The following is an 18,688-nucleotide window of genomic DNA, read 5'->3' on the forward strand; positions in this document are numbered from 1 at the left end:
TTAGTTATTTTGCAGACTCTTCTTGAATTTACCTGATGTTTTCATCTGATTGCTAAGAGGCACAGCATTGTGTAACCAGTGTTACTTTTTTTTGTCTTGTTTTTTGGTTTTTTGTAAGTGTCTCACTATGTAGTCTAGGCTGGCTTCGAACTGAAGGCCATCCTCCTGACTCAGCCTCCAGGAGTGCTGGGATTACAGGCATGTGCCACCATGAGCTCCACCAAAGTGGTATTCCATTTTAAAATGTTGAGACGAAAACCCTCCTTGTTGAGATTTAAATGATAAACAAGAAAGCAAGTGATTTGTTTTGACTTTTGATGCAAATACCATGGACTTGGACAACAGAGTCAGGTCCTTCTTTCCTTGTAAGAACCCCCAAAGAAGTCTTCCTTCTTAGAATCCAGAACCTGACTGAGAGGAGAAATTTGAATCTCCCAGAAATAGGGTCACCAATAAACTCCGAGTGCGCAGAAAAATTTTGAAAGAGAAAACGGACATAAAGCCCTTCAGGTTTGTCTAAAATTCTACTGTTTGTTTGTTTTTGTAGTACTAGAAATTAACCCAAGACCTTGTGTGTGCAAAGTGAGTGACATCCCAAGGCCCCCTTTATTTTTTTAATTGTATTTTGGGGCAGGGTTTCAATACATAGCCCAGGTTTTCTTCCCAAGTTGCCCACAACTTGGCTGTGATCCTCCCGCCTGAGCCTCCCAAGTAACATTTTATTTTTTTATGGGCAAAATTAAAACGTAACTTTATACATATGTAATATTAATGCCATCACTTTTAAAGTGTGAAATATTAATATTACTAATGTGCAGAAAGGTATAAAGTGTAATGCAGTGAGCTCCCAAGTACCTATGAATCAGGATGAGAAATACATCTTAGAAATAGAGCTGGAGACAGAGTCCCCTGCCGATTTCTGTTGTCTCCAACCCAGTTCCTCTCCCTCTTTCCTACCCACCACTTTGTCATTTGTCTTTTTAATATTGTTTTGGGGTTTGGTTCGTTAACTGCAGGCTCAGGTTTTTCACATGCGGGTTAATGAGTGAATTCAGCCTGCGTTTTCCCCTGCGTGCAGCGTCTTAGCTGGTTTCCCTCTGGAGTTTTGCTGGTCTTACAGAATGAGTGGACGAGTTCCTTCCATTCAGTTCACTGGAAAAGTTTTTACAACACTGAGATGAGCTCTTTCTTCAAATCCAGGAGAACTTCTTTGAGAAACAACCAAACATCTGAGCCTGGTGCTTTTTGGGGAAAGATGTTTACTGATTCAGATTTCACTGACAAATATAAAACTGGACATTTACTAAGAATTTTCCATTTCACACATCTGTGGTTTTCTCTCTTTTGTTTTTTATTTTGTTTTTGAGAGATGACTTCACTCAGGTAGCCCAGGCTGCCTCAACCTTGAGAATCTCCTGCCTCAGCCTCCTGAGTGCTGGGATTATAGGTGTGTGCTGCCATGTCCAGCTAGCCCAGGCTGGCCTTAAACTTGTGCCAATCCTCCTACCTCAGTCTCTCAAGTGCTGGGATTACAGGCATGCTCCACTGCACCCAGCTTTAGTTGGCACATTCACACTTACAATTGTTAAGTCCTTCCTGTCTTATGTCATGATCTTCTCCACACCTGGTGATGTCTTATTAGAGTTTATTTTATCCCTGTTATTAAAACGGGTACTCCAGATTGCTTTTATATTTGTGTTTAGTGATATAGTGTTTAGGGATATAGTGTTTTGTGTCCTATTTTTTTCAGTCTTGCTTTGAGTGTGTTTTAGATGTCTGTCTGTCCCCTCCCTCTTTTTATTTTCCTTTTCTCTTCTTTTCCTTCCTATTTCTTTCATTCTTTTGTTCTTTCATTCATCCTTGTACTGAGGATTGAACCCAGGGAATGTTGAGCTACACACCCAGACCTTATTATGCTTTTATTTTGAGACAGGGTCTCACTAAGTGGCCTAGGCTGGCCCTGAACTTGCCAGCCTCCCTCCTCAGCCCCTGGGTATCTGGGATTTCAGGTGTGTGTGCTGCATGGCATTTGTTTATTCATTTTTGTTTTTTTGAGACAGGGGCTCAGTATGTAGGTAAGACTGGTCTTGAACTCACTGTGAGCCCCAGGCTGGCCTCAAACTCCTGGTGATCCTCTTGCCTCAGCCTCCTGAGTGCCGGGATTGCAGGTCTGCACAATCACACCTGGCTTATGCACGTCCTTTAAGGGGAAAAGAACTTTTTTTTCTCAAATCTGACACTCTGTCTTATAACTGACATGTTTAAGCCCACTTATAGTTTATTATATTACTGACATATTTGGGTTTATTTCTAGTATCTTTCAGTTTGCCCTATTTTTTGCTAATTTTATTATTATTATTTTCTCTTTGAGTTCTTTATAAAAAATTTTGGTGGTGATAGAGATTTCCTAGCCTCACATATGATACTGAGCTATACCCTGAGCTCTTACTTTGATTTTTTTCTGCTTTATTGGTTTGAAAGTTAAAGGTGCAGCCTCTCTTTCAGTTGTTAGTGGTTCCCTTTGCAATGCCTGATTAACTAAGCATTACCTTCTGTCTTTTTTTTTTTTTACTTTTTTTTATTACCTTCTGTCTTAACCCTCCTCTTGAGTGCTACACAGACATAGAACATTTCTGACAGTTACTCTCTTTCAGATACAGATGCTTTGTGAGTGTGTGTGTGTGTGTGTGTGTGTGTGTGTGTGTGTGATTTGGGATAGAGCCTGAGCTTTTACACTGAGCCAAATGCTTCTTTTTAAAATTGTGGGACAGAGCCTCACTAAGTTGCTCAGGCTGGGCTTCAACTTGGGTTCCTCCTGCCTCAGCCTCCCAGAGTGCTGGGATTACAGGTGTGTGCCACCTGCTGTTGTTTTCCTGTTTTGTCCAGTTCTTTTCCTTATCCCATAGATTGTCATTGTCTTCATTACCATACAAACCTGTTTGCTGTAAATACATCTTTGCAAAGCAAACTGACATCTATGGGGAGCCCTGTGTTTCTCTGTTTTGTGCAGGCTCAGGTTCCTGCTGGGCAGGGTAAGAGCTTGTACACATCCTGGGGAGGGTGGAATTGGAGGATTCAAGCTGGGTGTGTGTGTCTGTCTCTCTATGTCTCTGTCTCTATGCCTCCCCCTTCTTCCTTCCTTCTTTTCCTCTCTTTTTCAGAGTCTCACTATGTAGTTCAGGCTTGCTTCACACTCGTAGCAATCTTCCTGCCTCAGCCTCCCAAGAGCTGGGATTCTGGCATGTACCATCATGGGATGACAAAGTGGATGAGGAAGAAAACTCAAGACCGAGGTCCGATGACACAGGGCATGCGTGCCCTGCCACCTGCCTGGAGGTCACAACCACTCAGAGACATGAACACCTCCCTTCTTTGGGTGGGTGGGAGACCAAATCCAGGCCCCAGACGTGCTCCCCCCAGCGGCATTTCTCCTGCACTGCCTCTTTCCCTGTATCTAGCTGCTGAGGGCTCTCCACTCATTGAAAAGATTTGTGGGGGTTAGGGTGACCTTGGGTGATAGTCAAGAGGGCAGAGTTTGACCTCAGTAGAATCCACTCTACCTGGAGTCTTGGGAGCCCAGACACCTCCTCTGAAGCCAGGTAATGAAGTAATGATGGCCCTTGTGCTGGCCACACTACAGGTTTACAGTAAATCTTGATACCGGCATGCAAATATTCCTCACTTTTTTCTCCTTAATTTTTTTGGCTTTTCTTAGATTTTTTTGCTATTCTATTTGCGTTTTAGAAGCAGTTTGTCAAGCTCCTCAAAAAAAAAGAAAAAAGCAAAAAACTATCTTCAGATGTTTATTGGAACCATGAAAAATCTAGATGAGCTGGGGCTACCACTTCCCCGGCTGCAAATGGTAGACTACAAAGATTCTCCAATTCTTTGATTTTGTTACACAGCAACAGCTGCCTGAGACAGCAGGTCACTCAGTGACTCTGGTGTGAGCAACAGAAGATGAGAATGTCTAAGGGGCCAGGAGAGGCAAGCAAAGGGGTAATTCAAGCTGAGCAACACCCTCCTGAGCCTGGGTGAATCCGGGCTGCCACTGGAGGCTCCACCTGCCTCTGCCAACCCAGTTGGCCTTCAAGACACCCCAAGGGGTTGAATTTACAACAGAAAAGGCTTACAGAATTCCCCAGGAAGCCTACCTCCATTCTGACTATACTGCTGTCTTTTCTAACTTGGCTCCCCTGTCCCTCCCCCAGAATGGGGAAGGACTAAGTAATATCCCAGTGAAAAGGGCTGCAAAGGACCACACCCTCTATAGCCTCAGATGGAAAACTAGGAGTCAGGGTAGGGGCTATGGAAGCAGCCAGGACACAGGACAGGGTAGGAGGAGACCGGAAAGGAGGTCCCAGTGATCTTGTGTGCTTGTTTGTTGGCTTGCTTGTTTGCAAGGGCCAGGCTCCAGGAAATGTAGGCGCCATCAGAAATGTTGGGCTCCAAGAGTCCCTGCCCTCCACAGAGCTGCATGGAGGGAAAGTGCACAAAGGAGACACAGCCAGACTTCCAGGACAGAGGGCTCTGCTGGGGGTCAGGGTGTATGGGACTTGATCCTCCGTGGATGGATTCTTGGGCTGGAGGCTCTGCCCAGCGTGCCCCAGCCCTCAGGAGTGGGGACAACATTGAGCAACTTCCGACGAGGCTCTGGGGTCCTGGAGTGGCTGCAGCAGAGCTCAACCGGACAGGAAGAAACCTCCAAGCTTTGGAAGACACAGATTGTTGACTTGCTGTGTCTGTCCTTGGGATTCAAGTTCCTGGAGTGGCCGTCAGGGGTCATGAGCCTGTACTCATCTCAGGAGCCACCTGTCCCGCAAAGATAAGATCTTGGCATCTGGACTTGACCTGTTGAGACCGATGTGCCCCAGGCTGCAAGTCACCTAACAGGGATTGCTTGTCCCCCTCAGTAATGACCCACGACCCAGGAAAAACCATAGCTTCTCCCTCCCTGCCCAAGGGGCTTCCAGCATCCTGGTCTCCGTGATGGCAGTTTCTCCAAGAAGTCATGTCTCATTTCCATATTAACCCAAAGCCAGATGCCTAGTTGGGGACAGTGAGCTAAGGGAGAAAGAGATGGGTGGCTGAGGAATGGGAGGGAGAGGGCTCGGCATTGGGGTCGACCCTACCTTGGAGATAAAAAAGGGCAGCAGGGCGCAGGCTTCTCAGGGTGGCTGCTGGGCTTGGGCAGAGTTCTGAGAGTCTGGGAGCAACAGTGGAGAATGAGTGCTGTGAGCACAGTCCCAGGAGCCCCTGCAGCTGGGTGGGCACAGGAGACTCCAGGCAGCTGGGTGCTGAGTGGCGAGGAGGGGGCCCACCTGGAGGGAGGCAGAAGGCAAGAGCCCACCCTGTCCTTTCCTTTCCCTGCGATGCCTCACTTACCTAGTGGCCGGGGGTCTCCAGTGGTCCTGGGGCCCAAATGCACAAGGTGAACGTCACCCAGGCTGTGGTCCCTGTGTGGGCCATCTTTGCGCCTGAGCAGCGGGACAAGAGGCCAGAAGGGTGGAAGAGTGACCCTGAGTGGGGCATGGGAACCGCTTTCCCGTGGCGTGGCACCCCGCCCGAGGTCTGCGTTGACTGAGTTTCTGACCTTCTGCTCCCAGTCACTCTCTCAGGCTCCTCTCTGCCTCCTCTTGAGAAAAGGCCTTGGGATCCCAGGCTTGCATGACAACCATGGCCTTCGGGGCTGCCAGAACCTTCTCCCTCCAGCCCTGAGTTTCTCCCCAGCTCTGGCACCACCTCACCCTCCTGGAACCCTCTAGATATTGGCATTGCTCGGGTCCCTTAGAGGGCTGGGTGTCCCCCTCACCAGTGGGAACCGTGCCACCTGTGCTGCTTGCCTTGGTTACCCTGCTGCCCACAGGAGCTCCACACTATCTTTGGTGGCCCTTGCCCCATCCCCCAGGGCCTTGTCCTTTCCTTGATGTCTCATCCCAAAAGCTCCCTGTGCTTGAGACCTTACCTTGGTGACAAGATGCAGCCACTGCCCCCTGAAAAGCCCCCTCCTGTGCTGCCCACCTTGTCCACTGCCCAGTCACTACTGAGCTGTGCCAAACCCCTGTCAGTGGGCACCCAGGCCTGGCTGGTGTTCTTTGCCCTCTGCCCCTGTCTCCAGCCCAAACCTGCCTGTCCCTCAGCTGGCCCAGAGCACTCCCAGGGCCAGGCTGTTAGACATCGTCATAGGGTCCCAGCAAAGGGACCACCTGAGGTTGACCATACTTAGTACTATGTGGCCCTCCTCCCAGGTCACTGAGATTAGGGTTCAGGGCCATGGCACAAGAGCAGCCAGCACCATAGGTGATCAGTGGCACAGAGGGCAAAGGGAACTCCAAGGGGGTGACAGAAGTGATTTTGGCAGAGGAGGTGGCAGAGGGCTCAAAACCCATGAGACAGCTGGAGAGGCCTCCAGAGACAGAGGGATTTGGGACTGCACTGGGAGCTGGAGAAAAAACCGGCAGAGGCAAGGGTGAGGCAGCCACCTGGTGGGAGAGTTGGAGGCTGGAGGGGCAGGGATGGCAGGCAGGGAGTGGAGGCCATGGTTCAGGTAGAGACAGGGTGTGGGTCCCACTGCCTCCAGGGTCCTTCTGCACCTGGAGGCAAGGCTGAGGAGCCAGCCAGCTCTCTAAGCCCCAAAGAGCTCTGAGGGCTCAGCCCCCCACCCCCACCTGAGTGCTCAGAGCCTACCCACTGCTTTCAGGGTCCCTTCTACAGCCCCAGGGGCATCGCTGGAAGTGGAGCCTTGGGAGCTGGAAGCAGCACCAGGCCAGGCCCACCCCAGGGAGTAGAGGCAGCAGGAAGCTGAGGAGCACTGCCGGCAGGAAGGTGTCGCCATCTGCAGAGGACAGGGCACTGAGTTCCTGACCAGGTGCGCCACCCGGGGCCCTGCCCACCTGCCCCCTACTGGCGCACTTTCAGGCTGCACCGGGCCGCTGTCCACACTGCCACCAAAGCCCAGCTTGTCACAGAAGGGCGGAGCCCAGCCTGGAGAGCAGTGGCAGTTATGGTTGCTATTGCAAACCTGCAGAGAAGAGGGAAGAAGGGTCATGTGAAGTCAAGGACTCCAACACCCCGCCCCACTGCTCAGGCTACTCACCCCACGGTTGTGGCAGGCAGTCAGGCAGTGCTCCAGCTCCTGGAAGGAAGTGTTCTGGCAGCGTCTGTCCTGGCACACCTATGGGCAGTGTGCCCACTGGGCAGTGAGGGTGACACTTTTGCCTCTAGCACTCAAGTGACCAGCAGGGGTCAGGTGGGCAGGGCTTACCCTTCTAGATCCACACCGAGTGCCCGGCTCTACCAAGCCCAAGTCCAGCAGGTCCAGCTGGGCATCCGGGAGTACCAGGACTGCACGACAAGCCACTTGGTAGCCGTCTAAATGCACCTTGGACTCCACAGGCACCGTGTGTGGCACGGTCGGGCTGGGCTCCCCGCCCTGGCACTGCAGCGTCCCACACTGAGCGTCCCTGGAGATCAAGTGAGAGCGATCAACAACGTAAGTGTGGCCTACCCAGACCCACGCGCCGCTGTGACTCCACCACCCTGCTCCACACCTCTGAGCGCAAGGCAGGAAGCGGCCCGCGCCATCCCGGCCACAGTTCCCGGCCGCATCTCCCACGGGGTTCACCAGCTGGAAACAGGCCTCGGGGGCCGGGCGGGAGCCTGAGGATGGAAGCGCGGCACTGGGGCAGCGCAGCCGGGACCACGCGCAGAGAGCCTCAGTTCTCCAGCAGATGCCGCCCACAGGAGGAAGCGGCCGACCCGAGGAGGGGCCAGGGCGCGAGGGCGCGTGGTCTCACCAGGCCCCCAGAGCTGCTGGCACTGCTGCTCCAGCGTGGGACACGCGCCGTCCCGGCAGTAGCCTCGGCCGTCGGCGCAGGGCCAGCCGTCCAGCAGGTAGACATCCGGGGGACAGTCGGGGGAGGCGCCCGTGCAGAACTCGGGGAGGTCGCAGTCGCCCATTGCTCGGCGGCACAGCGAGCCAGCCGGCTTCAGCTGCGCAGGTGCCCCGGGTGAGACCATGCACAGTGGCAGATCTGAGCCGAGCTTGGTCAGAGCCCGGCCAACCTGCACAGAGCCAGCACTCGGCAGCGAGCAGGGGCCCAACCCGCCAGGACCAGCCGGCGCTCACCAGGCAGCGCGCGCAGCAGTCCCCGTGGGCACACTGGGCCCCCGCACGCAGCGTGCAGTTGTGGGCGAAGCAACAGGGTTCGGAACACGTCTAGAGTCAAAAAGGCAAAACTGGGAGAGGTGAGGGCGCAGCGCCCCGGACCTCCGGAGGAGGCGGGAGGAGGGCCGGGCTCGGTCCTCAGAGCCCAGGCAGCGGACCTGACCTGGCCGGAGCCGCAGTCGCACTCTTCTCCCGCTTCCACGAAGCCGTTCCCGCAGCGCGCGGGCGGCGCCGGGAGCCCGGGCTCCGGGACGTTGGAGAGGCACGCGCCGCCCCCCTTGCGGAAGAAGGCGCGCAGCTGGCGGCGGCTGCAGGCGCTGAAGACGCGCGGGAACGGCTTCCTAGGGGCGGGGAGGGCGTCGGAGCGCGGCAGAGCCCAGCCCCGCACTCGGGCGGGACTCTCGGCCTGGAGTTGGCCACTCCGCAGCCCAGGCGCGGAAAGCATAGCGCCTGGGCGACTGGAGCTCGGAGGCTCTGCGGGCAGAGCCCAGAGGGGGGAAGTGACTTACAGAGGGTCACACAGAGCCCGAGGCGGGGAGGGTGTGCCGCCAAGAGAGGACAACCCAGGGCCTGAGGAGGGATAGCCGCCTTGGAGCAACCTTGCTAGGTTTTTTACAAACTCTTCATACTCAGGAGAACCCACTTTACCTGCATTTCTTCCACTCATAAACAACCACAAGGACAAGTGGCTGTCACCATCCCCATTTTACAAAAGAGAAACCGTGAGATAACCAAAGCAGCACGCGGGAACAAGCCCGGCCCCGCGCCCCCCGCGCGCACCCCGTGGCCTCAGCCATGACGCAGCCGCCCCGCTCCGCGCAGCAGCCGTCGGGGTCGTGGCCGAGGCCCAGGCTGTGGCCGATCTCGTGGGCCATGGTGGCCGCAGCGCCGATGGGGAGCTCCGAGTGGTCCTGGGAGGGTGTGTGGGTGTCATCGCGGGCGCGCGAGCGAGCTTTGCCCAGCCCCCGTGCCCGGGTGCCCGGCTCACCGTGCTCACGCCTCCCGAGCTCTCTGCGCTGCACATGCCTTGGATGGGTGCCAGGCCCACGGTGGCGCCCCGGAAGGCACTGCCCCTGAGAGCAGAGCACGGCGTGACGGGGCTGGGGGGGTCCCGGCGCCCTGCCTGCCACCCGCGTGGGGATCAGAGGTACTCACGTGAGCAGCTGCGCGGAGTCGTGCGGCTGCCGCGCCCATAGCCCCCGGCGCCACTTCAGGAAGTCCCAGAGCGTGGCATTCGCGTCGGCCGTGACACGGCTGCGGTCCTGCTCCGTCCACACTTCCAGGCCCGTCAGCACTACCTGAATGCCCAGGGTCCTGAGGATCTGAAGAGAGGAGGCTTGAGGCCCCTTGGAGGCAGGCCCCCTCTCCCCGTGCCCTGCCACACCACTTCTCCTGCCATCCCAACCTGGTCTACATAATTGGCAATCTCCAGGAGACGCTGTTTGGTGTGGTTCAAGTTCCGGTGCTGGATCACGTACTGGGAAGGCAGAAATCCCCGCAGTGAGGGGCTATGCTGCCCCCCCATCCTGATCCCAGCCCCAGGGGCTGCCCTCACCAGGGAGTGGTCAGCTACTATGTACAGCTCCAGGTACCTCAGGCTCCTGGGGGCTTCTCTCCTCTCCTGTGGGGGCCAAATGGTGACTTTGAGTGGCAGGCTACTGGCCTTCCGTCCTGACCACCAACCTCAACTCCCAGAAAGAACAGTCTTAAAACTTGGCCTGGGACATGCGTTTCTGTTGCTTCTGATTTGGGAGACCACATAGGCACACCGTGTTTGTTCCCTCTCCCACCAGGGTCTGTGCCCCTGACCCTGCTGTGGGGGGCAGGAGGAAGCCTAGCCACGCTCCCTTTGTCCCCAGGCTCCCTGTAGCTGCAGGTCCCTTTCCAGGTGAGTAGCCGCTCCATCCGGAAAATCCTGTGGGTTGAGGGGTCCTCTGGGTCCCCAGGTGGCCAGGGGTGCAGGTAATAGCTGGCATTGCTATTGAGCCCAATCAGGCCCCTAGGTACAGAGGGGTGAGAACAGGGTGTCAGGGAGCGCTTGCCTCAGTCCGGGCCCAGGCCCCAGCCCCAGAACTGCTCACCTCATCCCAGAGCAGGTGCTGAGCACGACCCAGGAGTTGGGGAAGCCCCTCACTCGCCCATGGTGGTGGCAGTGGTCCTGGGGAGGAACGACCCCAGCCCCAAACCTCAGCCAGGGCTGAAGCAGAGGGATGGCCGGCAGGAAGGGGGGGGCAAGGCTGGCTCCACCCTCCCCTAGGAAGGGAGTTGGGGAGTGGTGTAGGGAGAGTGAAAGGCTATCTCATGCACCATCCCCTGCACCCTCACCCTCCTCGAGCCCACAGACATGTCTCACCATGTGGGTGGGGATCAGCACCACTGGCTGCCCATCCTGGCTATAGTGGGTTTCTGTGTACCCTGGGGCCAGCAGCCTAGGGAAGAGGATGTTTAGGAATCACTCAGGTAGCCCAGCCTCCTTCTGGTCTCCCTCCCTGAATGCTAACGGAGCAGCTCTAAGAGCGAGGCACCCTCAGGAAAACCTTGAGCTACAGAGAGGAAGGTGAAGTTCGGAAAGAGCCCTCTTGATGGTTTAGATGTGGGAGGTGGGAGCAGGGGAAGCACCAGGAGGAGCAGGAATGGGGAAGGGTCTGTGTTCCCAGGGGACCTGCGCAGGCAGGTAACCCTGAAGGTCAGGAGGGGAAGGTTCAGGAAATGCTGCTGAGAAGGTGGGACCTGGAGCCAAAGAAGTATGACTGCTTCCTGCTGCCTACCCCAGGCCAGCCTCTCATCTCCTTCACATCCTCTCCTCAGGCCTCTAGACCCCACACGTCTCCCACGGCCCCTCAGTGGTGCTCTCTACCTGCTTCCAGAGAAACAGCACGCACCAGCTCCTGCCCTGGTCTGCTGCGCAGGGATCCCCATCCCCGCCCTCTGCAGACCCCATTCCTCCGGCTCCTTCCCCCTGGAAGGGTCAACTGTGAGCTAATCCCTCCTTAAAGAAAATCCTTGACTCCAGCTTCACTGTGGCCTCTTTATCTCCAGACCCCCCAAACCTGTGATGTCTGCTTTCCCATCTCCCAGTCATTCCTCCAGCTTCTCCAGCCTTGCTTCCCAGTACACGTGGGAATAGATGCATGTGCACGTTCGTGTGTGTGTGTGTGTGTGTGTGTGTGTGTGTGTGTGTCGGGGGGGGGGGACATTGAGTCCCTGGAAGCCGTGGCTAGGCATGGTGGAACTGATTTGTTCCAGGGCATCTGACTCCACAAAGGAGAATAAAATGCTGCACACAGAGCGTTCAGAACACAGCCTGCCCTGAAACTCGGTGAGTGATACCTATGGATAATGAGTCTGGATGGTTCCAAGACCCCACGCTTCATGCTGGACACCCACTCGCTCAGCCTGAGCCCTACCCGCCCGCTCATTCGTCAGCCCAGCGACTTTGTTGTACGGGCTCAAGACTGAAGGCCCTAAAATCCCTTGCGAGCTAGCCCTGCTGGGTCCCCTCAACTCCTTTCCCCACACTTGCTTTCTTGAAGATGTGGACTCTACAGACAGGATAAACACACTGGCACCCTGAAGGTGCTTTGACCCTTGTCATCACTGTCCGTTGTTCAGCCTGGAGAGCTGTGGCATCTGTGGAACGGCTGAGATTCTTTTAACTCAACACTAGGTGGCGCTCACCGGTCTCCACAGGGAGCCGCAGAGCTGCGGCAGAGCTGGAAGGATGTGCCGGTATGGGGCTAGCCCAGCTTCCACATCCATCTCAGCCCCCAGCGGGCCAACCAGGAGGCAGGGTGACTGCTGTCACCTGCATCCCTTCTGGGTCCCTTTCCCATTCAGCCTCCCGCAAGGGTCCGCATCAGCCCCTGTCCCCAGTGCTGATCTGCTCCTGAGAGAGGGTCTGTTCTTGACCCCAGCCACACCACAGCCTGGAACTCACGGGTTCTTCTCCAGCTCAAGCAGGAGCTCCTGGCCCTCGGCCTCCAAGGCCACCAGCCCTGAGTCTGGCATCAGGATCTAGGAAGAAAGAGCGCAGGTTGTGAAGGGAGCAGGAGGATGTGGAGCTGGCTCTGAGAAAGTTCACAGGGACAGCGGCCCCATGGGATCACGAAGGACATGGATAGGCATGGGGTGAGAACCTGCAATTATTTCCCCAAACTTGGGATGTTTGTTGTGACAACAGCCACGTAAAGTGCATAAACAGAGTGAGTGACGGGGCATCCCAAGTCCTTCATAGAGACAAGGCGCCCCAGGGGGGCACCCTGCTTACCCAGAGTTGCTGGGCTTTCCCTTGCCCTGCCCTTTTCTTTTGTGCCAGCAAGGGCATGACCAGGAGAGGAAGACAATGGAGTCCAAGGACATCCTGAGGGACACTGGGCAGCTGGGGCTCAGACCTCCCCACAGCCTCTGTGCTATGTGGGGACTTGTTTCTGTATCTTCTTTTTGGAGGTGCTGGGGATGGAACCCAGGGCCACACACATGCTAGGCAAGTGCTCTGCCTCTGAGTTACAGCCCCAGACCTTGTGCCTGCACCTTGCTGGTACTCAGTCCCTGCAGAATGCTGACTTTATTCCTCCACCTCTGACTCTGGCAACTGCCCCTTCCTCCAGGTTTCCATGGCTCCAGCAAACCTGCCCCACGCAGAGCTCCCAGAGTGAACTTGGACCCATCCCAGGCTCTCACTGCTCGAAATCAAAAGGCCTTCTCCTCACCCTCTTTACTTCTTCCACCCCACAGAACACCCCATCCTCCCCGCCTTGTCCACTCAGCCTGGCCAGGGGCCCAGAGTTGTAACCAGCTCAGGAGATTCCTGGGGTACTGCTGCATCTTCAGAATGTGTCCCCCACCCTGGCTGGTCCTCCTCTTTTATCCCCAAATGCACCAGGCTGGGACCCAGGCCAGGGGACTCAGAGTCAGAGAGGGGCTTCCTCTGCAGGTGGGGAGCAGACAGCCCTCATTTCCCCAGCCAGGCCCTGCGAGGCCCAAGCGTGAGCTCATGCGGCTGGAATGCCACTGGTTTATTGGGAAAGTCTGCACTAGAGAAAGCCAGTGGCCCAGATGGAAAGCCACACTCGAGGTTCCTGTCCCTCTGCAGCCCCTACAGCCTTCTCTTCTTGCCCTCCTAGTAGACTTGCCCCTGCCCACGTGCCCGTCCCCCTCCTGAAATGTGAGTGTCCTGCCTTGGAGGATGCCCTGCAGGCTCGGTCTCCCTCTCTCGCCTGGCCTCCCACTCCTGACAGGCTTCCTGGGGACAGGGCCAGAGCTGGGGAAGCAGGGCTCTCTGGGATTCTCCTCCATCACAGCCCAGGCCAGACAGGGAGCTCACAGTTCAGGTGACCCTGCATGTGCCAGCCTGCCCCTCTTCCAGGGATGTCCAGAACCGAATCAAAGCACAGACCAGTTGAGTGGGGACCCTAGAGGTCTGGTGATCCCCTGTGAAGCCCTAAGTTGGGGCCCCCAGTCTTCATGGAAGCAATCTCCTGTCTTTGTCCTTGCTGGGCTTGGACAGTGGGGCTGTGCTGTGTTCCCTGGAAACACAGAACTGAGTGCTTTCAGACCTCAGCAGGTCTCAGGTTTCTGGGCCCAAAGAGCTGTGTGGCTGTGAGCAATTTTCCAAAGTTTCTGGGCTTCAGTTTGCCCCTCTGTGAAATGGGCTTGCAGTACAGATGCTGTGGCCTGAACAGAGGAGTGCAGTTACTCTGGAAGAGTATGATGAGGAGGAATTTGCGGGGAGGCAGGGCAGATGTTCTGGAGAAGACAATAGAGTGGGCTTGCATCGGGGCACAGGAGAGTGACCACTGCCCCTGGCCACAGGTGGACTCCACAGGGGGCAATGAGGCTGACCTTTCGGAACCCTCAGTGGAAGGGCCTGAGAGGGACAATAATGTGCCCACAGGGTCACCTGCTCTGGTAAACTCAGCCTAAGGAAGCTATTTTGGTGCCTTTTAAAAGAGGCTCTTCAAGAGCTTCAGGCCCCCCAGTCTCTGGACCCATCTCTGCCTGGTGGGGGCGGGGTAGTCTGAAGAATGGGGGCAGGGAAGAGGGTGGAGACCATGCCGGGAATGACTTCCATGTGTGTAGGCCGGCGCCAGCTAGATGCGTCCTGCTGTGCCCTGCCTGCCCACCCAGGGGGACACGCAGGAAAGCTGCCGCTCCCACTCAGGGAAGGGCAGAGGGGCTGGGAGACCCAGACCCTGCAGAGGAGGGGGTAACATGGCACTGACCAGCTCTTCCAGGGTGACCGTGCTCCAGGGTCGTCCATCCAGGACCCAGTATGGGGTGACTGGCTCTCCAGAGGTGTTCCCTGCAGTGAGGACAGCACGGAGTAAGAGGGGCCTGAGGGGAAGGAGGAGTGGGAGCAGCAGGGGACGGGGACAGAGACACGGAGGCCCTGAGGGGCAGGCGCCACGCCAGCACTCCGAGTTCAGCCTGGGGACCGGCAGGCGCTCAGGGCACAGCCCTGTACCTGAGAAGTCACCAGTGAGGGACAGAGGGAGACAGGAGCCTGGGAAGGAAGGGCTCAGCTGGGGATCTGGGAGCTGCCTGACCTTGGGGGGCATGCTTGGGGTTAAAGATCACAAGAGAGAGGCCCAGGCGCCCAGTCAGAGGGGAGGCGGGGAGGAGGCAGCCATGGGTATTTTTAGGCAGGGCAGCAGATGCTTTTAGAGTGAGAAATCTGCCGGGAGGCAGCCAGATGTTGTCTTGGGAGTCCACTTTGTGCAGGGCTCCCCTTGGGGCTTGGTGCTGATGATAGGGGTCCTGGGGACCCTAACTCAGAAGCCCCTGCTTTTATGTTCAGAGAGAGGGGGGTCAGGGGCACAGTCTTGGTCCTGATCCTGCCAGCCAGGGTGTGTCCGGAGGAGGAATCCCAGAGCCAAGCATTGCTCAGAGGGGCCTAGAGTGCTATCAGGGTGCTCCTGCCCTCCCCCACCCAGTCTCACAACCCCCCAGCAGGAGCCTGCAACCAGCCCTCCCACCCCTCTGACAGTTCCTGGAGCAGGCCTGGCTCCCAGAGAAGACAGCTGCCCACCCACTGCCAACCCTGAGCCCAGACCTGCCCACGAGGGTGGCCGCCTGGGGAGCAGGCCCAGCCCTCCTGGGTACTCCAGCTCCTTCCTCCTGCACCTCCTCTCCCAGACCCCAGGCATGGAAAATCTGGGGCAACACAGCTTCGGGAGTCCCCTGCCCCACAGGAGCCCTGCTGAATTGATGACTGAGGGGCCATCAGGCAGGTGGGGGAGGGGAGGGTGTGGGTGAATGGAAAGAGATCGCTGAACCCAGAGGGGGTTTGGCCGGGTGTGGAGAACCAGGCTTTCCTAGCCCAGGCCTCGGAAGATACAGGGTGCATACGCTTGCTGCCCACTGGCACCGTGGCAAAGGGGCCAAGATGCAGCTGGGTTCTCAGCCCGAGGAGGGGAGTGGGAATGGAGTCTGAGCTGGGGCGCAGAGAGCCCCTCGCTCCCAGAGGTCCTATCCCACCTACTGGCTCCAGGCTAGACCTCTGAGGGTACAGAGTTGTGGGACGGCTAGGGATGGTCCCCAAAGGCGTGACATGTGTCACCCTTCCCCTTCCGGGCCAGAACAGATCAGGCGCCCATATTTGTGGGTCCCCAACACAGAGCTGTGGGCCTTGAACCCCCCAGGCTGCCTGCTCAGCCTAGGTCTCCACGGCTACCCCTTGGGTGCCCTGTCGGCCCTCCTGCCGGGTGCTTCCGGCATCCCTCCCATCAAATGGCCCCACCTTGCAGGGAGTTGAGGGCGGCTCCCCTGGAAGGAGCTGCAGGCTTCCCAGGCACTGCCAAGCAGACCCCGTCTGTTTGGAGAAGTCCTTGGCTGTCTAACCAAACAAGGCAACTCTAAACAGTACACACTGCGGCCGGGCCAGGGATGGTAGGGAGCCAGGGGACAGTGGGTGCGGGGTGCTGCACAGGACTCCAGGAGCTCAGTAGGCCTGGGAGCCTCCTGGTGGGAGACCTGCTGACCCTAGGCCCAGAGATGCAGCAGTGTCCACCCTGGGGGTGCGACATTGGAGACTCCAGGCAGTGGGCCCTGAGGCTGGGCAGCTGCTGGGTGGCTGCCTTGCCCCTCTGCTTTGCCCCTGGTGGGCAAAAAAATGTGGGCCAGACGGCCTGAAGCCAGCCCAAGCGTGAGCATCCCTGGGCAGGTCTCCTGGGCACCCACCCAAGTCCTCCAGTGCCCTGTCCTCCTGCCCAGCCGGTGCCTGGGTTTCAGCCCCTGCATCCTCGGACTAGGGCCAGGGCTCACCCAGCCCCACCCCGCCACCCACCTGCCCCTGGGGCCCACCCTCATCCTCATCCTCACCTGGAAGCACCGAAGCACCAGGCACCGGCCCCCGAGACAGCAGCAGTAGCGACAGCAGCCACCGCAGCCCCGGCGACCCCCGGGCTCTCAGGGACCCCCGGACCATGGCTGGGAGCGCCTGGGCCTCCAGCCCCGGCCAGGCCGGCCGCCGGCTCCGCCCCGGCTGGATGGAGGCGGCTCCACGCCCGCGCAGGCCGCCGGTCCGGACTTGGCCCGGGAACTCCACCGACCGCGCGCGGGAGCGGGGATGGGGAACCCGGGCTGGAGTGGGCGGGGCGGCACCCGGCCCTCATGGGGCAGAGGGTGGGGCGGAGCGGGGACCTCGGGGAAGGTTCTTGGAGGACCACAGGGGAAGGGGTACCGAGACCAGGGAAGGGAGCGCCCCCTACGCGGGCTCCTGGAACCGAGTTCTGTCCCAGGTCCTGCTCAGAGGGAGAACCCGAACCTGGCAAGCGCTCGCAGGGTGCCCCAGGGGAGGAGGCCGTCAGGTGCAGCTGTCTCCAGCTGCTGTGGTCCCATCTCGTCTGCCATCTGCCGTGAGCGGGTGCGTGAGGAGAGCGCAGAGGCTGGCAGGTCCAGAAAGGGACGATGAGACGGGCAGGCGCGGGAGGTAGCGGCGCAGCCCTGCGCCCCTGGCCTGGCAAGAGGTCAGAACTGTATAGAGCCGTGCAGTCCGGCGTGGGGGAGACTTTCCGTCTCAGGAACATCTGTTTCTCGTTATAAAGCCTTGTTTGTTTGAGTACTAGGTACAAAATATTCTGATAGGGAGGGATGTTCATTTTCAAGCGAATCTGTTTGTTCCTGAGAATTTGGAATAAGTAATTCTGTTAGTAAAAATTTCAGCAAGGAGAGAAACCACTTATATGATTCAAACATCAGAAAACCTGATAGAAAGTGTGGCACTGTGGACCCTGGCCAGTAGTCCCGGAGGCTGAGGCAGGAAGATCTCTCCAGCCCAAGAATTCTGAGTCAGCGTGGGCCCCAAACCATTCTGAATTTTTTGTTTTTTACAAATGATAAAATGCTTAGGGAAAAGTCCTCCAATCGCTTCCGCCCTTTCAACCATCATCCCCCGCCAGGAAGTTGTTTAGTTTTTTGCATAGGCTTTTAAATTTTTATATATACCCAAGACAGCAGGACTTTTTCTCTTTTATTAACATTTTTCTGAGCTTTGACTTTTTTTGTTTAGTTAACTGACATTGGATATCAGTGCATTTAGAAGGTCCTCATTGCCGTTGTTTTTATAATGATAAATTATTAGTTTAGGTTTTTTAATCAACTTCCAAAAATATCAGTTTTATTAAGCTATCATGTCCATACAATAAGTTGCATGTAAGTGAAGTGAGTTCGATAATTGTATACACCAGTGTAACCATCACTGCAAGTGTGACTTACTTCCAACACTCCCCGCAAGCTGCCTGTGCCCTCTCCCGAGAGTCCCCCGCTCCCAACCTCAGGGACCACTCAGCTCTGTGTGGTCCATAGGCTGATTTTGCTATGTATATTTGCATATACATGTATATTTGTGCATATACATGGAATCATACAGCACACATGCTTCTGTGTCTGGCTTTCTTCCCCCTTTATCACGTATTTGAGATTCACATACACTGTTCTGCGTATCAATACAGTCATGCCTTGCTTAATGGTGAGGTATATTCTGAGAAATGCTTAAGAGATTTCATTGGCCAGGCATGATGGTGAACACTTGTAATCCCAGCTACTCAGGAGGCTGAGGCAGAAAAAGTCCAAGTTCGAGGTAGCCTGGGCAGCTTAGAACCTGCTTCAAATTTTAAAGCAAAACAAAACGAGGAATGCTATATAGTTCAGTGGTTCAGTGCTTGCCTAGTGTGCACGAGGCCCTTGGTGGCCTTAGTACCCAATGCCAAGAGAGAGACAGAGACAGAGACACACACAGAGACAGAGGCAGAGATAGAAACTGAACAAAACAGAGCACACGCTTACCGAACCTAGCTGGTGCAGCCTATTCCACAGCTAGGCTACATCCCTGTCCAGCGTGTTTCTGTAGGGAACGCTGCGGGCAATCGAAACACGATGGAAAGTATTTGTTTCTAAACATATCTAAATGTAGAATAGGTACAGGAAAATACTAGCTGCATTTTCAGCTGCATTGGAATCTTACGGGACCACCGCCCATCGCTGACAGAAATACTGTGCGGTGCGTGACGGCAGCCTCAGCAT

The 18,688-nt window shown here is 56.4% G+C and overlaps 1 protein-coding gene across 1 annotated transcript; it reads right to left on the bottom strand.

Annotated features, from left to right (window-relative positions):
* Positions 1 to 4,540: 4,540 nt before the first annotated feature.
* Positions 4,541 to 16,725, bottom strand: Adam33 (ADAM metallopeptidase domain 33). Its single transcript, XM_013512128.1, is given in 23 exon segments — positions 4,541 to 4,763; positions 5,133 to 5,185; positions 5,187 to 5,206; positions 5,386 to 5,477; positions 6,688 to 6,835; positions 6,913 to 7,021; positions 7,097 to 7,174; positions 7,265 to 7,463; positions 7,551 to 7,659; positions 7,797 to 7,992; positions 8,129 to 8,218; positions 8,331 to 8,508; positions 8,948 to 9,078; positions 9,156 to 9,240; positions 9,323 to 9,489; positions 9,573 to 9,644; positions 9,723 to 9,788; positions 9,977 to 10,166; positions 10,249 to 10,325; positions 10,521 to 10,596; positions 12,105 to 12,181; positions 14,389 to 14,468; positions 16,487 to 16,725. Coding segments are annotated over 23 exon segments (2,622 nt in total). The 5' UTR covers positions 16,593 to 16,725.
* Positions 16,726 to 18,688: the final 1,963 nt, after the last annotated feature.

The sequence above is a fragment of the Chinchilla lanigera genome, unplaced genomic scaffold (genome assembly GCF_000276665.1).
Source record: "Chinchilla lanigera isolate Chin_1 unplaced genomic scaffold, ChiLan1.0 scaffold00014, whole genome shotgun sequence".
Lineage (NCBI taxonomy): Eukaryota > Metazoa > Chordata > Mammalia > Rodentia > Chinchillidae > Chinchilla > Chinchilla lanigera.